Source organism: Lepus europaeus, chromosome 1 (genome assembly GCF_033115175.1).
Source record: "Lepus europaeus isolate LE1 chromosome 1, mLepTim1.pri, whole genome shotgun sequence".
Classification (NCBI taxonomy): Eukaryota; Metazoa; Chordata; class Mammalia; order Lagomorpha; family Leporidae; genus Lepus; species Lepus europaeus.
The window spans coordinates 26,065,246-26,084,552 of NC_084827.1; the positions used below are offsets into that span (position 1 = coordinate 26,065,246).

Consider the following 19,307-nt stretch of genomic DNA (forward strand, 5'->3'; position numbering starts at 1 on the left):
GGCCCCTGCACTCGCGTGGGAGACTTGACTCCTGGCTTTGGATCAGTCCAGCTCTGGCCATTACAGCCAACTGGGGAGTGAACATCGGATAGAAAACCTCTGTAACTCTGACTTTCAAATAAATAAATAAATCTTTAAAAACAAAAACAATTGCTTGATGAATTGACTATTTTTTGAACAGCTGAGAATGAGAATAGAGGATGTTACCATCCTGGAAGGGAATAGTTCCCATAGTGATCAACTGAGGTTTTCTCCTTAGTTCATTCATTCATTCTTAAAAAAATACCAAGTACCTTCTATGTTAGGCACTGTCTTAGTATAGGGTTAAAACAGCCAATAAGGCAAAGTTTTTGTCCTAAAGCAGCAGCTTTCATTATTGTGGGAGAACCTAAATGTTAAGCAAATAAATACATGCAGGTTTATATAACGTGTCAGATGGGGATAAACGCTTGTTATTGAAGAAAGTCTGTGGCTGTGAGGAAAACAGAATAATATGATAATCAGGAAAATATATATAAGCTTTAGGATCAGGATACTGAATCAGATTCAGTTCCTACTTCTTACTAGATGTGAATTTAGGCAAAGTGTTTAACTTCTTTCAGCCTCATCTCATGATTTGCAACAATATAGGAGTTTTAGGAAAGTTAAAGATATATTGGTCAAGAGTACAATGATCAAGCTTTTGAGATCTAATGTACAGCATGGTGAGTAGGAATCAACAATATCATATTGTGTATTTAAAAATTATAAAGAGAATGATCTTCTCTTTAGAGATTTATTTTATTTGAAATAGGGAGAACCAGACAAAGAAGCAACTTTCATCCAGTGATTTACTCTTCAAGTGACTGCGATGGCCAGGGCAAGGCCAGGCCAAATCCAGGAGCTTCATCTGTATCTCTCATGTGTGGCAGGGGCCCAAGCACTTGAACTATCTTCTGTTGCTTTTCCCAGGACATTAGCAGAGAACTGGAGTGAAGCCTGCTGGCATTGTAGGTGGCAGCTTTACCTGTTGCACCACAATGCTGGCCCCAAGAGAGTAGATCTTAAATGTTTTCCACCACACACAAAAGATAGCTGAAGGGTGATGGATATGTTACTTTGCTTAATTCTGTTCATCACTGCACAGTATATAAGTGTGTGTATTCTTATATATTTTAAATATTATGAAAATACTTTATATACTTTTCTATAACTTTATATACTTTTCTATGTAACTTTTGTCAATTATAGCTCAGTAAAGAAAAAGGAATAAAAATGTGATGTGCCTGGAATGTGCTCAGTACAGCAACACAGAGAAACTCATGTAGTTCATGGATTTCCCGTTCATTGCATTAGTAATTGCCAGCCTTCCCTTTCCCCAAAGACAGTACCATAATGGCATGTAAGTTTGAAGTTTGACTTTGACTGGGAGGCTACTGAGAACAAGGATACAGTCACTGAGCAGCTAATGAGTGTCCTGATGCCCATTATTTGTCCATAAGGCAATGAGATTTTGCTGTTTGGAACTCATCACTTAGTATATGATTTATTATAAAATATGTTAATATGATATTGCATATTTGGGGCTTTTATGCCCTTTCAGTATTGTGGGATAATGGATGTCTGTGTTACATTCAGTCTACCTTGGCATTTGGACTTAGATATCTACTTTGCAGGGGGGCAGTTCACTGAATAAAGAGCTTTGCATATGAAATATCATATGAAAAGAATACTTTATTTTTGAATACATTAAGATAAATATTACAAGCAAGTAGCATGTGGCATAGTATTGTGGCCTTTGCTCTCTAGCTGTGTACCTCACTGGGCTCTTTATTACTTAGGTGCAGTACCCTGTTACCATACATACCAGGGCCCTTCAGACAGTTCATGAAAAATGAATTGTCCGTAAACTTTTTGAAGCCCCGTTGTGTATTTGATCAAGTCCTCCCAGAAGTGGTCCAAACATACAGAGGTAATTTTTTTGTGTAATCAAGATGGGAGGTAGGCTGTCTAGGGTGGCAGTGCTGTTCCACGCTTGTGGTCTCAAGCTCTTTCAGTCTTGCTGTTCTCCCATCATGGGTCAAGGTGAGACTTGCAGTAGCACATCTGATTCCAGCCAGGAGCAAAAGACAGAGGCAAAGAGTACTTGCTTCAGCCACCTTTTGTCATTTCCTGAAAGTCATGCATATGTTGCTCCCGCCTTCTTGGTTCTATAGTCAAATGAGACTGGTATACTTGTAGTCTCACGTGGGCATGCTCAGTGTTGACTATTCCTTCCCTGAATTACTTGGGACTGGAAACATTTGAGAATTCAAGTTTTTTTTTTTTTAGAATATTTGCATAGATTTCACTGATGCTCAATAGTTTCTGTTTTTGGAGCATTTTAGATTTTCAGACTGGGGAATTCTCAAAAGTCTATCTGTCTTATGCAAAAGAACAAGGATGATTACTTGACTAGAACACCATTCCAAACACACTTCATTGGATTTGTAATGTATAGGATGTGGCTACAGCACTTCTGTTACTGTATTTTGATCAGTAATTTGAGGAGTTCCACTGTTTCAGAAACGTGTAAGGCATGGAGGGTTTTGTCATTGTGGTTTGATGCACCTATTTTTGATAGATGCAATTTTTTTTCCTTTCCTATAAACACTATCTATTTTAGTCTCTTCCTGTTACTACCTTTTACTATATCTAATTAACAGGCTGTAAAGCATTTGCCTTTGAGCCTGATATAAAGCTTTCCCTCATCTTCAAAAACCTTTCCTTTTTTGCCTTCGTTTGCAGTATATGAGGTTGGTGTATATGTATCATTTAATCCTGTGGAAAAGTACCCAGTAGTCCCCTGTTGCTCTGCTGTGGAATCTGACTGTGACCGCATTTCCTTACAAGGATACCACACAGCCCTTACTATGAGGTTGAAGGCTCATGGTAGGGACTGCAGGTCTGGGCAGGCTCACGACAGCAGGGGCTACAGGGCACCACATTGACTGGTCTCCTGCTTCACCTGAAGATCCTGGCATAAGTCTTCAGTAGGTCCACAACTTACAATGAATAGGCTAGAATCTAGTTTGAACATGGGAAAAAAAGAACCTATGAAACATATAAGGTGTTTCTGAACTCCGAACAAAGCATTTTTTTCCTGTGGCAGTTGTTGTTATGGATAAATTATCACAGTCAGCCAGGACTTAGAGAATTTAGCTTTTATTATTGTATTTGAAGTATTCTTTCTGTAAGACTGGTCTATTGGTTGTATTCAAATATTTATAGGGATATTTATGGTCCAGTTAAGTATCTGCAATTTAGATTCATGTAACAAGTTCTTCTAGAATTTCTACTGGATACTTTCTGCTGGACAAATTTTTCTTTATATTTGAAAAATATTTTCATTGATTCATGGGTAAATGTGATGGTCTGAAGACAAAATGTGAGCACAATTAAAACAGGCTGACTGATAAAATCAGTTGCTTCAAAGACTGTTAATTGATGGAGTGCACCAAGCTGAAGGAATATGTGTAATGGCAGCGGCCTGGATTATTTCTTTAATCTGAACTGGTGAATATTTTCATAATGACCTGTATGAAGACTTGAATTCAACTTTATTACATTAATGGGTATAACAAAGCAAGGAGAGTTCTGTGGACATTTGGTAAAGGAATCAGAACTCTCACAAACATCTTAAAAACTGGAATGATGGATCAAATAAATTTAGCAAGATGAAGCATGACTTAATGAAGCACATGTAAGAATGTTTTGGAAGTTTTTGTTGATGATAAGCTGATGTGAGTCAGTTGATGTGACTGCCAAGAGGAGTTAATTGGTTTTTAAGTTGAATTAATTGATGTTGAGTGCTTAGAATGTGGGAAGTGGTCCTCCCACTTGTCTCTGTGTTGGCCACACTATCCTCAGAGAATTATGATAAGTCTTCCAGCACATTTTAAGAGGAGCATTATTATTGTTAAGAGTTTCAGCTGCTTAATCCTATAGGTTACAAAATTATTTCATGTATTCAGTTTGTTTTAAGCATACCTGTCTTTTCGGACAAACTGAGGCATATACAAAGGAGAATATCTAGGATATTGAGGGGGAACTAGCATAGATAATCCTGCTAAAGAGAAAACTAGTAAATAATCCAGGACCTACCTTCCAGTATTGAACTGCTATGTTGAAGAAGAGAGTAATAATTTATCTGTTTTGTTTTAGAACTAGGGTTGTTTGGAAGCCATAGGGAAGCAGATCTCTATGTTTCTCAGATAGCCAAAGTTAGGGTAGGCTTGAGGCAATGCAGATATGGTGTGTGTGTGTGTGTGTGTGTTGTACTTGTGTTTTCCAAGGCTCAGATGGAGTCAGAGAGACTACTTGGTGACCAGTGATTAGACTGTTACTCTGATTCTTTTCTGATTCTTGGTCTAAGTTTGTTTGAAATCCTCGTTTGAAATGTTAAAGAGGGGTGGCCGGAGCTGTTGCATAGTGGGTAAAACGTCCACATGCAGTGCTTGGCCCTCCGCAGGGGAGGGGTGGCGAGAGGTGCCCCAGCTGTGCAGCTCACTGCAGCCTCCTGTGTTCCCAGAGGACTCGGGGGGGGGGGGGGCTGGGGAGGTTTTTGGGGGGACGAGGTTGGAGGCTGGTGTTGGGGATCCTGCTCAGTGGGAAGAGGAGCTGTGGGCTGAGACGTGGAATTGAGCTTTGGAGTCACCGGACATGGACGGGCACGTGGAGAGACCCTCTGGGTCTGCACAGCTGCTGCGGCCAACCACAGTCGGTCAAAAGCCTCATCTTTGAAGAACACATATATGACAAGTTACAGCCAGTCACTGACGAGGAGAATGACATGCTTGACCTGGCGTATGGGCTCACAGACAGATCACGGTTGGGCTGCCAGATCTGTTTGACAAAATCTATGGACAATATGACTGTTCGAGTACCTGATGCAGTGTCGGATGCCAGACAATCTGTTGATGCGGGCAAGAACTCCTAAGCTAGAATAAATAGAAACATTTTATGCAATTGTACCTATTTTTATAATTATTATGTCTTTAATAATGGATGAGTGGCTCTGTTATTTTTTTGTTATTTTTTTATTTAATAAATGTGAATTTACAAAGTGCAACTTTTGTATTGTTGTGGCTTCCCCCCCACCCAACCTCCCTCCCTCCCGTGGCCCTCCCCTTGCCCACTCCCTCTCCCATCCCGCCCTTCATCGAGTTTCATTTTCAATTACCTTCATATACTGAAGATCAACTTAGTATATACTAAGCAAGGATTTCAACAGGCTGCACTCACACAACCACACAAGGTATAGGGTATTGTTCAACTAGTAGTATTTTTAAGTTTCATAGTAAAACACATTAAGGACAGAGATCCTATGTTTGGAGCATGTACCCAGTGACTCCCGTTGTTGATTTAACAATTGGCACTCTTATTTATGACGTCAGCAATCACCCGAGACTCTTGCTATGAGCTGTCTAGGCTATGGAAGCCTCTTGAGTTCACCGACTCTGAACTTGTTTAGTCAAGGCCATATCACAGTGGAGGTTCCTTCCTCCCTTCAGAGAAAGGCGCCTCTCTCCTTGATGGCCTGTTCCTTCTGCTGGGGTCTTGTTCACCAGGGTCTTTCATTTAGATTGTTTTTTGCCACCGTGTCATGGCTTGAGTGGATCTATTATTATGAATAGCTTTGCTGCTTTAATTTGCCTTATGACTACTGAAATTCATAATTCTGAAAATAAGCAGTTTTTATTTTAAATTACAAAAATGTCCGTGAAAAATGAGAAAATAGCCAGTAGGATAGAAACTTGACCTATTTTCCTTCTGTATGTATTGATCTATGTCTGCTTACCTAGGAGGCAGGTTAATGAAGGGTTACCCTTGTTTGGTGTGAGTGAAGGCAGGGACCCAGAGTGGCTTGTCTAGAACTGTACAGCTGATGATGGAGTATGTGTTAGAATCTGGATCTTGTTCCTGCAAGTCATGTTCACCCTGGAACAGGGAAGTTACAGATGCTCTATTTATTCAGTAATTAACAATAAGTATGTATGGAAAATATTTAACTGCTCAGTAAACTGCCCAATTTCAAAGATAGTTATTAACTTTATAAGTAAGGATTTCAAAATTTTGATTTGGTAAGCAGTCTAATTTTGAAGATAGGCATTATAATACTGTCAAAACTTGATCTCCATTCTGACTAGAGGAATGAACTAAAATTAGACGACTTTATTCTCTTATAAGCAGAATTGTCTGTCTTTGTAATCTTTAAAAAATAATGCCAATATATAAATCTCTGCCTATGACAATAAAAAAAAAGGATAGAGGAGGCCTATGCTCTCATTTAGTCTCTGTGTCATGATAAGGATCCAATTCTTCGAGGTTCTGGAATGTATATCGTAGCCATGGCTTATTGTGGCTCTGGTAACAACAAAGCTATTCGATGCCTGCTACATGTTGCTGTAAGTGATGTCAGTGATGATGTCAGGAGGGCAGCAGTATAATCACTTGGGTTCATTTTATTCATGACCCTGAGCAGTGGCCGAGTGTTGTCTCTTTATTGTCAGAGTTACCTCCCTCATGTACGCTATGGAGCTGCAGTGGCCCTGGAGATCTGCTGTGCTGGTACAGGAAACAAGGAAACAATTAATTTGCTAGAACCAATGACAAATGACCCTGTGAATTATGTAAGGCAAGGGGCTTTCACAGCTTCAGCTCTTTTCATGATCCAACAGACTGAAATCACTTGTCCAAAGGTGAATCAGTTCAGACAGCTGTATTCCAAAGTCATCAATGATAAGCATGATGTCATGGCTAAGTTTGGCGCTATTCTGGCCTAGGGCATACTGGATGCAGGTGGTCACAATGTGAAAATCTCCTTACAGTCCAGGACTGGGCACACTCATATGCCTTCTGTGGTTGACGTCCTTGTCTTTACACAGTTCTGGTTCTGGTTTCCTCCTTCACACTTCCTGTCTGGCTTATACCCCTACCTGTGTCATTGGCCTTAATAAGGACTTAAAGATGCCGAAAGTTCAGTATAAATCCAACTGTAAACCATCCACATTTGCATATCCTCCTCTGGAAGTACCAAAAGAAAAGGAAAAGGAAAAGGTTTCCACTGCTCTGTTACCTATTACTGCCAAGGCTAAAAAGAAGGAAAAAGAAAAAGAAAAAAAGGAGGAGGAGAAAATGGAAGTGGATGAAGCAGAAAAAAGGAAGAAAAGGAGAAGAAAAAAGAACCTGAGCCAAACTTTCAATTATTAGATAACCCAGCCCGCATTATGCCGGCCCAGCTTAAGTCCTTACCATGCCGGAGACCTGTAGATACCAGCCTTTGAAACCACTCTCCATCGTGCTGCTAGTTGGAGTCCTGGCTGCTCCACTTCAGATCCAGCTCTCTGCTTATCTTGAGAAAGCAATAGAGGATTACCCAAGTCCTTGGACCCCTGCACCCATGTGGGAGACCCGGAAAAAGGTCCTGGCTCTTGGCTTCGGATCAGCGCAACACCAGCCATGGTGGCTAATTGGGGAGTGAACCAGCGGATGGAAGACCTCTCTCTTTCTCTGCCTCTCCTTCTCTCTGTGTAATTCTGACTTTCAAATAAAAAAAAAAGAAAGGTTAAAGAGCAGGTATAGTCAAGTTCAAATATTCTGTCTGAAAGAAGAATTGAAAAGTGTGGGTCTGTCATCCAGTCTCCGTGCAGGATAGATTTAATCAGTTTGTGATCACAATTGTTCTGAGTTTATAATTATGCATTACTACTGTAACTTATGTTGAATGTAAATTAAAAATTGGAGAATAAGGTCCTGTGATTTAAAACACCAAATGAATATACAGGTGTCTGTTGGTGTCATAGGAGGTTAATTCTAGGACCTCCTTGTATGCCCAAAATTGCAGGTATTCAAGTCTTTTAGACAAAATGGTGTAGTATTTGAACATAACCTATGTACATCCTCCCCATGTACTTCAAATAATCTCTACATTATATTACCTTAGGTAAGTAAATAGTTGTTATAATGTGTTGTTTAGAGAATAATGCAAAAGGAAAAATAATCTATAGGTGTTCAGTACCTGTGCAGTTTTTTTCCTAATATTTTTGATCTGCAGTTGGTTGAAGCCATGGATATGGAATCCATGGATACTGAGAACTGACAGTGGTACAGGATGAGAAATCTTTTTCACCCTTATTTTCCATCCCTCCTGTTCTCAAGACTATCCTTTCCCCACAGTTCGTGTGTACATATGGAAGCAAATTCACATCCATGTGGGGTGAATTTCTATGTGCATGGTGGCTTATTTGACATGTTATTCTGTAACTTGTTTCCTTTCCCCAAGATATTTTGAAAATCTTCTCATAACAGTACATAAAGAACTTTTACTTTTGTCAAGGAAGTTAATGGTATACACTCTGGATGTAGCATAATGTAGTTGGTCTCCTATTAATGAACATTTAGATTATTAGCATTTTTTTTTACTATTAAAGACAAAGTAATCCTGTTCATAAGATGTATTGTAGATGTACAGGTATTTCTTGATTTAAAATCCCAAAGTAGATGTCCTGATTACAAGAATATATGGATTTACTCATATTGCCAACTCACCCAGTATTTTTGCTGTGCCAATTTATATGCATGCAGACACTTAAAATGGCCTCTCCTGTGGTTTTAATTTGCATTTTCTATTGTGAATGAAGTTAGGCATATTTTTATAGGTCTAGAGTCACTGATTTGAACATATATCTTTTGTCTATTTTTCTGTTGGTTAGATGGTCATGTTCTTACCAGTTTGTAGGGGTTCTCTGTGTGTGTGCAGATTAGTTCTTTGGACTAGGAGTTGCAAATGTTCTTTTTTTTTTTTTCCTAGTCTTTTCTGTTTTGCTATTGGTTCTTTGGCCATCAAAAATTATTATTAATTTTTATGCAGTCAATTTATGACTTTTGAATGTTTTAAACATTTTATTGTTAGAGCAGTTGTAGGTTCACAATAAAATTGAACTTGAGTGGAAGGCACAGAGCATCCCATATACTTTCTGCTTCCACACATGCAGAGCCTACTCTGTTATCAGCATCCTTCACCCATGTGGTGCAGTTGTTAAAATGGAAGAACCTACACTGACACATCATTATTACCCACTCTCCATAGCTTACATCAATGTGCTCTGTTGGTGTTGTACATTCTATGAACTTGGACAGATTTATAGTGATATGTATTCCTACTTATTCTATTACTAGAGTAGTTTCATTGCTGTTAGATTGCTGTCTTCTGCCCAGTCATCCTTCCCTTCCCTTCCCTTCCCTACTAACTTCTGCTAGCTACTGATCTTTTTACTGTCTAAGTAGTTTTACTATTTTTATAATGTCATGCTTTTGGAATTATACAATATAGAACTTTCTCAATTAGCTTCTTTCACTTGCTAATAAGCATTTAGGGTTCCTTCAAGACTTTCCATGGTTTAATACTTCATTTATATTTCGTACTCAATAATAATCATTTTCTAGATGTGCCAGAGTTTGTTTATTCACCACTGAGAGACAGTTTTGTTGCTTCTAAGTCCTGGCAATTATGAATCAAGCTGCTATAAACATCCATGTATGAGTATGGATATGGGCAAATGTTATTAACTCTTTTGGGTAACATCAAGGAGTGCCATTGCTGGATTATATAGTAAGACTGTATTTAGTTTTGTGAGGCCCTGTACTGTTGTGCAAAGTAGCTATACTATTTTTTGTTCCCACTAGCAATGAATGAGAGTTGCTGTTCCCTGTCCTCACTGGCATTGGGTATTGTTAAGAATCTTGGCTCTTTTAAAATTTACATAGTGCTATCTCTGTTTAATTTGCATTTCGATGATGACATGTAATGTGAAATGTCTTTTCATATACTTGCTTGCCATCTTTCTATATTCTTTGGTGAGGTGTCTGTTAAGGTTGTTGGCCATTTTTAAAATTATTCTTTTTATCATTGCTGAATTTTAAGGTGTCTTGGTCTGCTTTGTATAACAGCCATTTATCAGGTACATCTTTTGCAGAAATTTCTCCCAGCCTGTGGCTTGTCTTATTCTTTTGAGAGTACCTCGAACAGAGCAGATTTTAAAAAAAAATTTAATGAAGCTCGGCTTATCAGTTCATTCTTTTATGGGTATTGCCTTTGTTTTTATATCTGAAGAATCATCACTAAGCATAAGGTAATCTTGATTTTCTTCTGTTTTACTTCTAGGATTTTGATAGTTTTGAATTAATATTTTCATAATGGATATAGGATATTTGTCTACAGTCATTTTTGGAGGGGTCATGTAGTTGTCCCATTATTCTAGTCATTTGTTGAAAAGACTACCTTTTCTCCATTACCTGCCTTTGTGAATTATCAGTTGATTATATTTATGTGAGTCAATTTTTGGGTTCTCTGTTCTACTAATATAACTGTCTATTCTTTTGCCAGTAACAAACCATCTTGATTACTATAGCTTCATAGTAAAAAATTGAAACTGAATAGGTCAGTCCTACAACTTCATTCTTCTTCTTCACTGTGTTTGCTCTTCTTCCCCTCTTGCCTTCCTACACCAACTTTAGAATTGGTTTCTCAGTATTCACAAAATAACTTTCCGGGATTTTGTTTGGGATTGCAGTGATATCTTGAAAATATTGTGTCTACCTGTCTATGAACATGGGGTAACAATCAATTTATTTGATTCTTTCATCACAGTTATATAATTTTCCTCATGTATATCTTGTACATGCTGCATGGTACATAAGTATTTCATCTTCGGAGTGCTAACAAAATATATTGTGTAGTTAATTTAAAATTCACTTGTTCATTGCTAGTGAGTAGGAAAGCCATTATCTTTTGTATTTTAACCTTTTGTCGTGCCGTCTTTATATAATCATTTATAAGGTATGGAGGCTTTTGTTTTTAACCATGTTGCTGATTCATTTGGGGTTTGTATGTAGACTTTCTGCATCCATAAGCAAAGACAGTTTTGTTTGTTACTTCCTAATCTGTATGTATTTTTTTAATTGGCTTTTTCTTTAGCTAGGACTTTCAGTATGATACTGGAGAGGAATGAGAGGATTTTGCTGAAAAAGTTTCACATTTCTCACCATTAAGTATGATGTTAGTGCTAGGCTTTTTTTTTTTTTTTTTCTAAATATTTATTTTACTTATTTGAAAGATAGAGTTACAGAGAGAGAGGGAGGGAGGGAGAGAGAGGAAGAGAAAGAGAGAGAGAGGTCTTCTATCCACTAGCTCACTCCCCAAATTGCTACAATGACCATGCCTGGGCCAGGATGAAGCCAGGAGCCAGGAGCTTCTTCTGGGTCTCCCACGATGGTGCAGGGGCCCAAGAACTTGTGACATCTTTTGCTGCTTTCCCAGGTGTATTAACAGGGAACTGGATTAGAAGTGAAGCAGCCAGGACTTGAACTGATGCCCAAATGAGATGCTGGTGCTGTAGACTGGGGCTTTAACCTGCTGTTAAACCTGCCAAAGCACTGTTCCCTAGCTGTAGGGTTTTTTTTTGTTTGTTTGTTTGTTTGTTTTTGGTAAGATTTATTTATTTGAAAATCAGAGTTAGAGAGAGAGAAGGAGAGGTAGAGAGAGAGAGGTCTTCCATCTGCTGGTTACCTCCCCAGTTAGACACCACGGCTGGTACTGCACCAATCTGGAGCCAGGAGCTTTCTTGCGGATCTCCCACACGGATGCAGGGCCCCAAGGACTTGGGTCCTCCTCTAGTGCTTTCTCAGGCCATAGCAGAGAGCTAGATTGGAAGTGGAGCAGCCAGGACTTAAACCGGCACCCATATGGGATGCTGGCACTGCAGGCTGTTGCTTCACCAGCTATGCCACAGCGCCAGCCCCAGCTGTAGGTTTTTTGAAGATGTGCTTTATCAGATTGAGAGTTACCTTGTACTGCTAGTTTAGCTGAGTGTTTTTACCATGAGTGGTTGTTGTATTTTGTCAAATACTTTTTGTGTGTTTGTTGATGTGATCATGTGGTTTTTCTTTTTTAACCTGTTGAGGTAACTGAGTACATTAATTGATTTTTGAATATTGAGCTAGCTTTGTATATCTAGGATAGGTCTCAGTCATGATGTATAATTCTCTATACATTTTTAGATTCAATTTGCTAATATTTTGTGGAATAGTTTTGTTTCTATGTTAATGAGATTTACTGGTCTATAGCTTTCTTGTAGATTTCGAGTCATAGAAAGATATTTCTCCCATCAGCATTTAAAGGAATTCTCCCATGTTCTAATAATTTTATGATTTTATCTTTTCAAAAAATATTTATTCATTTATTTGAAAGGCAGAGTGACAGAGAGAGAGCCAGCCAGCCAGCCAAATATATATAGAGAGATCTTTTCTCCACTGGTTTATTCCCACAAGGACCATCACAGCTGGTTCGGGGCCAGGCTGAAGGAAAAAGCTGACTCATCCTGATTTTCCACATGGGTTGCAGGGGTCCAAGCAATTGGGTTTTCTTTTGCTGCCTTCCCAGGTGTGTTGGCTGGAAGCTGGTTTGGGAACAGAACAGCCTGGATTCAAATTGGCACTCTACTATGGGAAGCCAGCATTGTAAGAGGTGGCTTGACACACTGCATCATACCTCCAGCCCTGGTTTCATCATTATACATTAAAATTTTTAATTCATTTGGATCATTACATTGTGAATTGGGAGTACAATTTAATGTTATTCTGAGGGACTACTCTAACATTGTTCATTGAATCATTTACTACTACTGATTTCAAGTTTCTAACAGATATTTTATAGTACATTTCTGATTGTATTTGGGTGTGTTTCTTGGGTATATTTGACTCACAGTTTATTTTGATAATTTTAGGAGTGCTTCCTGATGTTATTCCCAGCACTGGATTTTAATTTCCTTTTTGTCTTAATCTCTTGTCTGTGAAAATGTAAGTCCCTCTGTGTACTAATAAGTTATATACACTTACTGACTGTACATCATTACAGTATTGTTGCCATTATGTCTTAAGTGTAAATGTATTATCTTTAATTCATAAAAAAAGTGAAGCCTGATACTTCTCCAAGTGCTTCTGACCTGTTTTGTGAAATATTCTACCTTTGTTGGTGTTTCCAAGAAATAGTTAGTGCAGGTCTCCTTTACTTGATTCATTCCCATGAATTTTCCATGCTGTAGTTATCAAAAAGTAACTAGTTGTGATGACAACTGACCTTTACTAGAAATGACCAGAGGGTATCTTAGAAGAATTTTTGAAGAACAGAATACCTTGGATGAGGGGAAAAATTAATGAAAAAATACACAGGCACTAGTTTCTGAACAATACGAATTTTATATATCAAATGAAGTAATAGGGGCAATTACTCTAGTTCATTGTCATTCTCACATGTTTCCGTTTCCACTATTGTACCTGAAGACATGGTTAGTGAGTGAAACCCTCTTAGTGATTTCTAGGGCTTGGTCACTGAAGTGCTCTCAGCCACTCTACCTTTAGCAGTGGCTGTCCCAGCTCAATCTGGTCCCTTTTTTGAACCGGACTTAGAGAGCTGAAGGCTTGGACTTAATTTTCTTTGCTAGTATATACATGTACAAAGGGCCCTGCTTTCATTTTCTTCAATTTTTTTTTTTTTTTCTTGACCAGCAGAGTGGACAGTGAGAGACAGAGAGAAAGGTCTTCCTTTTTCCCTTGGTTCACCCCCCAATGGCTGCTGCAGCTGGTGCGCTGTGGCCTGCGCACCGCATTGATCGGAAGCCAGGAGCCAGGTGCTTCTCCTGGTCTCCCATGCGGGTGCAGGGCCCAAGCACTTGGGCCATCCTCCACTGCACTCTAGGGCCACAGCAGAGAGCTGGACTGGAAGAGGAGCAACTAGGACAGAATCCGGTGCCCCGACCGGGACTAGAACCTGGTGTGCCGGCGCCGCAGGCAGAGGATTAGCCTAGCGAGCCACAGCCCTGGCCCTTCAGGTTCTTTCATTTTTAAAAGATTTATTTTGGCTGGCGCCGCGGCCCACTAGGCTAATCCTCTGACTTGTGGCGCCGGCACACCGGGTTCTAGTCCCGGTCGGGGCGCCGGATTCTGTCCCGGTTGCCCCTCTTCCAGGCCAACTCTCTGCTGTGGCCAGGGAGTGCAGTGGAGGATGGCCCAAGTGCGTGGGCCCTGCACCCCATGGGAGACCAGAAGCACCTGGCTCCTGCCATCGGATCAGCGCGGTGCGCCGGTCGCAGCGCGCCAGCCGCGGCGGCCATTGGAGGGTGAACCAGTGGCAAAAGGAAGACCTTTCTCTCTGTCCACTCTGCCTGTCAAAAAAAAAAATATTTTTATTTATTTGAAAGAGTTACAGAGAGAGGTAGAGACAGAGAGAGAGGTCTTCTATTTGCTGGTTCAGTCCCCAATTGGCTGCAAAGAACTGAGCCAGCCAATCCGAAGTCAGGAGCCAGGAGTTTCTTCCTGGTCTCACAGGTGGGTGCACTTGGGCCATCTTTCACTACTTTCCCTGGCCGTAGCAGGGAGCAGGATCTAAAGAAAAGCAGCCAAGACTAGAATGGGTGCCTTTGTCATGGTGATATTACTTGATTTCCAGTTTCCAGAATGAAGATAGCTGTAGAAAAGAGGAAGAATGGTCTTTTGTCTTCTCTACTGAGGGCAAGAGGTTTTTGTTTTTTCCTCTTATTTCACACACCTGGGCACAATAGAACACTTCTTTATCAGCCTTTAACTACTGGCAACAGTTTTCTTTACAAACTCTTGTTTGCTAGACTCCTGAGTAAAACCCTTATTTTCAAAGAGCTTGTCTCCCTTATATTTGAGTGGCATTTTAATAAGCCTTTTCAACAGATTTAAACTTTTCCCATATAAACCTTCTTTTTGAAGCCAAATCACACCAGTTTTGTTTAGATTTTCTAATCCTTTAATCATTTTATTCTCAGCATGTTTCCAAATGCTGTACATCTCTCTGTAGACTCCAGAGCTGGCCTGAGTTCTTTAACAAAATCTGATCAGGATCGAATGAAATGAAAAACACACTCCTTTGGCTGTTCCTCATGTATTTCTAGAGTTGCTGTTCCTCTCCATTTAAGCATTAAAACAGTGTTCCAGAATGTCCTGATGTGTCTCAGCCCTCCTGAAGTATATGCCCTTGTAGTCACAGGGGGCTCCTTGGGAACGAGGCTGTGTAATTTCACAGAGCTCACTGCTTAGAACAGCCCTGTACTCATCTGTTTCTGCCTTCTTGAAATTTTAATAGATTTTAGAACAGGACTCCTTGTTTTCATTTTGCTCCAAGCACTACAAAATAAGTAGCTGACCCAGCTTGTAGTTGTCAATAAGAGGACATGATTGTTAAGTCAGCTGTTGTGTAACCAACCTCCATGATAATTATGATAGCCAGACCTTGGGTGAGAAATGCGGTTTCAAATGTGCTCTCCCCTTCCTGGATCACAGCTTTCCACTACTGTGCTTGATATGCTCACTGCTCACCTGTTGTCTCTTTGCTCTCTTTTGGGTTTATCTCCTTCTTATTCTTTAATCTATCTCAATTTAAGCATTGATGCACTTAGGTTCCTGTAATCCAAACTTCTGACATCCAACACTAATTCTTTTCTGAGGATTCTTCCTCAGGGTCCCTTTGATCCTTTACTTTCTTCCCTCTTATTACTTTTGGCCCAATGTGCCTTCCATTCATCTCCAAGAATTCTCTTTCTCAACTGATAATTTTTGTCCAGTAGCTAATTGCTCATCCATAGATTAAATTTTTCCCAACTCTGTTAAAGTACTGGTTGGTAATCACAGGAAATCTGTGTGGGGCAGAAATTTGAATTTAATTTCCATGTCAGGATTTGGAAATATTTGTCAAGTTGAACTATAAACACAAGTGCTAGAATATCTTACCTTTTATTGTGATTTACCATAAAGTTGTTTCTAGGTGTCCAATTTAATGAATATACAGCACATTTAACTGTGAATAATCATTGTATATCTTGCATTGCCTAATTTGTCAATTTATTTCCTCTTTTTCTTGTAGCTCAACAAGCAGCAATTGCAGTTACTAAAAGAACGGTTCCAGGCCTTCCTCAATGGGGAAACCCAAATTGTAGCTGATGAAGCATTTTGCAATGCAGTTCGCAGTTACTATGAGGTATGTTTGAAGAGCTATGTTTTTGTTATTATGATGTTATCAAGAAGAGTTTATTTTAAGGGCATTTCACATTTTAAAAAACTCATTGAAGTCAGGGGAAGTCTGAGTTTGTGACCTTCTTGAAAGCATTGTGAATTCTATTTTGCAATTTAAAAACCCATAATTCCACAGCCTGGTTTGAGAGATAAACGGAATTGGAAAGTATTCACATCTTTTGAGGAGAAGTAAACTGTTTTAGAAAAATTTTCTGTCAGTGATTGATAACAGCTGAGTATAGCTATCTTTAGGCCCGTATGTCCAAATTATCCTTTTTAATCAGGGTTTCCATAGTGAATTGTGTATCTTATGCCATTTTGTTCCGTAAGTTTTATAATAATTAAGGCAAGTAACCAATTTCAAGAGGATAAATTGAATTTTCTTTTCTTCATGAAGGAATAAGACTACCAACACCATCTTGCTATTTCTTCCAGTTTTAGCTTTAGTTCACTGGGAGTTCTCTGTGGTTTCCTATGAACACCCATTTTCACACGTACTTATTAACTGCTTCAGTGAGTTGTCAATAGATGTTGAGAGAGCTCCCTTTTTTTCTAAACATTTCAGAGTCATCTGGGTAATGAATTCCTTCTGTTGTGCAGATACTATAAACCTTTCCACTAAAGAAGAAGCATGACCTATAAACATATGTAAGTGCTTCACAAAACTCATGAAAAATTGGAATAAAAAGTTTATTTTGGTGTAAAAGGTTTAAAAGCCCATGAATAGGTTTTTCATATTATAAATTTGTCATGAACTTTGTGAATACTCTTTGTATGTATAGATTTCCTATTCTTTTGTGCCAAAACAAACTGATTCCCCTTTTCCTGAACTTCTTCAAGTTCCTTGATTAGAGTAGCACAAAAAGGAAAATGTGGAGGAGAGACAATGGGTCTGAACTTTGCTGAGGCAGGGAAAGTTTTTATGTGAACAATAACTGGATGTACATGTAATTGATTAGATTTATAATTAATTGGCAATATACATCGGAAGTTACTTAATGCAAACCCAAGGAAGTTCACAATAATCCAGACTTAGCCAGTTGAATTAGATGACAATATGGAAGTCTTATTTACAAACCGTGTATGATGTACAACTATGGGCAGTAGTTGTCTAAATGGAACTTAATTCAGAACATCTTTTCTTAACATTTAAAAGGAGGAGAGACAGAGAAAAGTCTTCTATTTGCTGGTTTGCTTGAAAGTACCTGCAGAAGCCAAGGCTGGGCCAGATGAAGCCAGGAGCCTAGAACTCAATTTAGTTCTCACACAGTGGACCAATGTACTTTTGCCTCCCAGGTTGCACATTAGCAAGATGCTGCAATTAGAAGCAGAGCTAGGATTCTAACCCAGGCATTCTGATATGAAATATGAATATCCTAAGTCATATCTTAACTGTGGCACCAAATGCCTTGCACACTGTATTAAGGAGTACAACACCTCAAACCTTTCTCAAGTATAGGGCTATCTGCCCATCTTGTAAATATTGGCAGTCTGAGCTTGGAATGATAAAATCTTGCTTTAGTGAGATCCCAGTGGAAAGAACGGGGCCATCAAAGAAGGAGGTACCTTTCTCTGAAGGGAGGAGAGAACTTCCACTTTGACTATGACCCTATTGGAATAAGATCAAAGTCAGCGAACTCTAAAGGCTTCCATAGCCCTTGCAACTCATGACTAGAGCCTAGGGAGATTACTGACGCCATGAACAGGAGTGTCAAATTGTTAAGTCAGCAACAGGAGTCACTGTCTACTTACATCCCATGTGGGATCTGTCCTTAATGTGTTGTCTAATGTGCAGTGATGCTATAACTAGTACTGAAACAGTATTTTTACACTTTGTGTTTCTGTGTGGATGCAAACTGATGAGGTCTTTACTAATTATATACTGAATCGATCTTCTGTATATAAAGATAATTGGAAATGAAAAAAAAAAAAGAAAAAAAAAAACCCTGGTGTTAAATTGGAAATGGCATAGAAAATTAATTTTTTAAAAAAATAGTGGCCGGCGCCACGGCTCAATAGGCTAATCCTCCGCCTTGCGGCACCGGCACACCGGGTTCTAGTCCCGGTCGGGGCACCGATCCTGTCCCGGTTGCCCCTCTTCCAGGCCAGCTCTCTGCTGTGGCCAGGGAGTGCAGTGGAGGATGGCCCAAGTGCTTGGGCCCTGCACCCCATGGGAGACCAGGAGAAGCACCTGGCTCCTGCCATCGGATCAGCGCGGTGCGCTGGCCACAGCGCGCCTACTGCGGTGGCCATTGGAGGGTGAACCAACGGCAAAAAGGAAGACCTTTCTCTCTCTCTCTCTCTCTCTCTCACTGTCCACTCTGCCTGTCAAAAATAAATTAAAAAAAATATTATGTAGGATCTCTGTCTTTAATGTGCTGTACACTCTTATTTAATGCTATAATTAGTACTCCAACAGTATTTTTCTCACTTTGTGTTGCTATATGGGGGCAAACTGTTGAAATCTTTACCTAATATATACTAAACTGATCTTCTGTATATAAAGAGAATTGAAAATGAATCTTGATGTGAATGGAAGGGGAGAGGGAGCGGGAAAGGGGAGTGTTGCAGGTGGGAGGGAAGTTATGGGAGGGGGAAGCCATTGTAACCCATAAGCTGTACTTTGGAAATTTATATTCATTAAATAAAAGTTTAATAAATGAAAAAAAAAATCTTGCTCTGCATCACAAGTGATGGAATGTAATGCCCTATACTTTCATCAGTGTAATAATATGAAAGAAAACTCAAATGTCTGTGTTCAGGCTGAACTCAGGAAAGTGATTTCTATAGGAAAATGTAATTTTTAAAATGAAGCTTTTAAACTCATTTTTAGTTTTGCGAAATTCATCCTTCTGTGTGTGATAGGGACACTGAAATTGGATGAGAACATGAGGGAGTTTTCTTTTGTACTTATGTGGTGTAAATAAAAAATTATTTCAAAATTATGTTTATAAAAAGTGAATATATTATGATATGGCCAGTTTATAGATTAACATCCTCAATCTATACCAGTAAAGCTAACTTAACTAATAAAGGAAAGAGTATCCACATTGTCTTTTACATGAGAATTCTCATTAGGGCACCATATCTAACAAGATGTAGCCAAATTCAAGGTTATTACATTTGAAATAACTTAAAGGAACTTGAGATGTTTAGCTGGGATACAGAGTGGCCTTGTGTTGTCAGTTGTCCTT

The 19,307-nt window shown here is 39.2% G+C and overlaps 2 protein-coding genes across 6 annotated transcripts in view; both read left to right on the forward strand.

Annotated features, from left to right (window-relative positions):
* Positions 1-19,307, forward strand: part of CADPS2 (calcium dependent secretion activator 2) — a 628,355-nt gene that overhangs the window by 147,600 nt on the left and 461,448 nt on the right. For all 5 annotated transcript variants that reach the window (XM_062206262.1, XM_062205893.1, XM_062205984.1 and 2 more), the window contains exon 2: positions 15,965-16,078. In XM_062206262.1, coding sequence (XP_062062246.1) covers positions 15,965-16,078 — 114 coding nt within the window. The remainder of the gene's footprint in view (positions 1-15,964; positions 16,079-19,307) is intronic.
* Positions 15,991-19,307, forward strand: part of RNF148 (ring finger protein 148) — a 39,548-nt gene continuing 36,231 nt past the window's right edge. The window contains exon 1 of the mRNA XM_062206392.1: positions 15,991-16,078. The gene's annotated coding sequence lies outside the window, so the exon portion shown is untranslated. The remainder of the gene's footprint in view (positions 16,079-19,307) is intronic.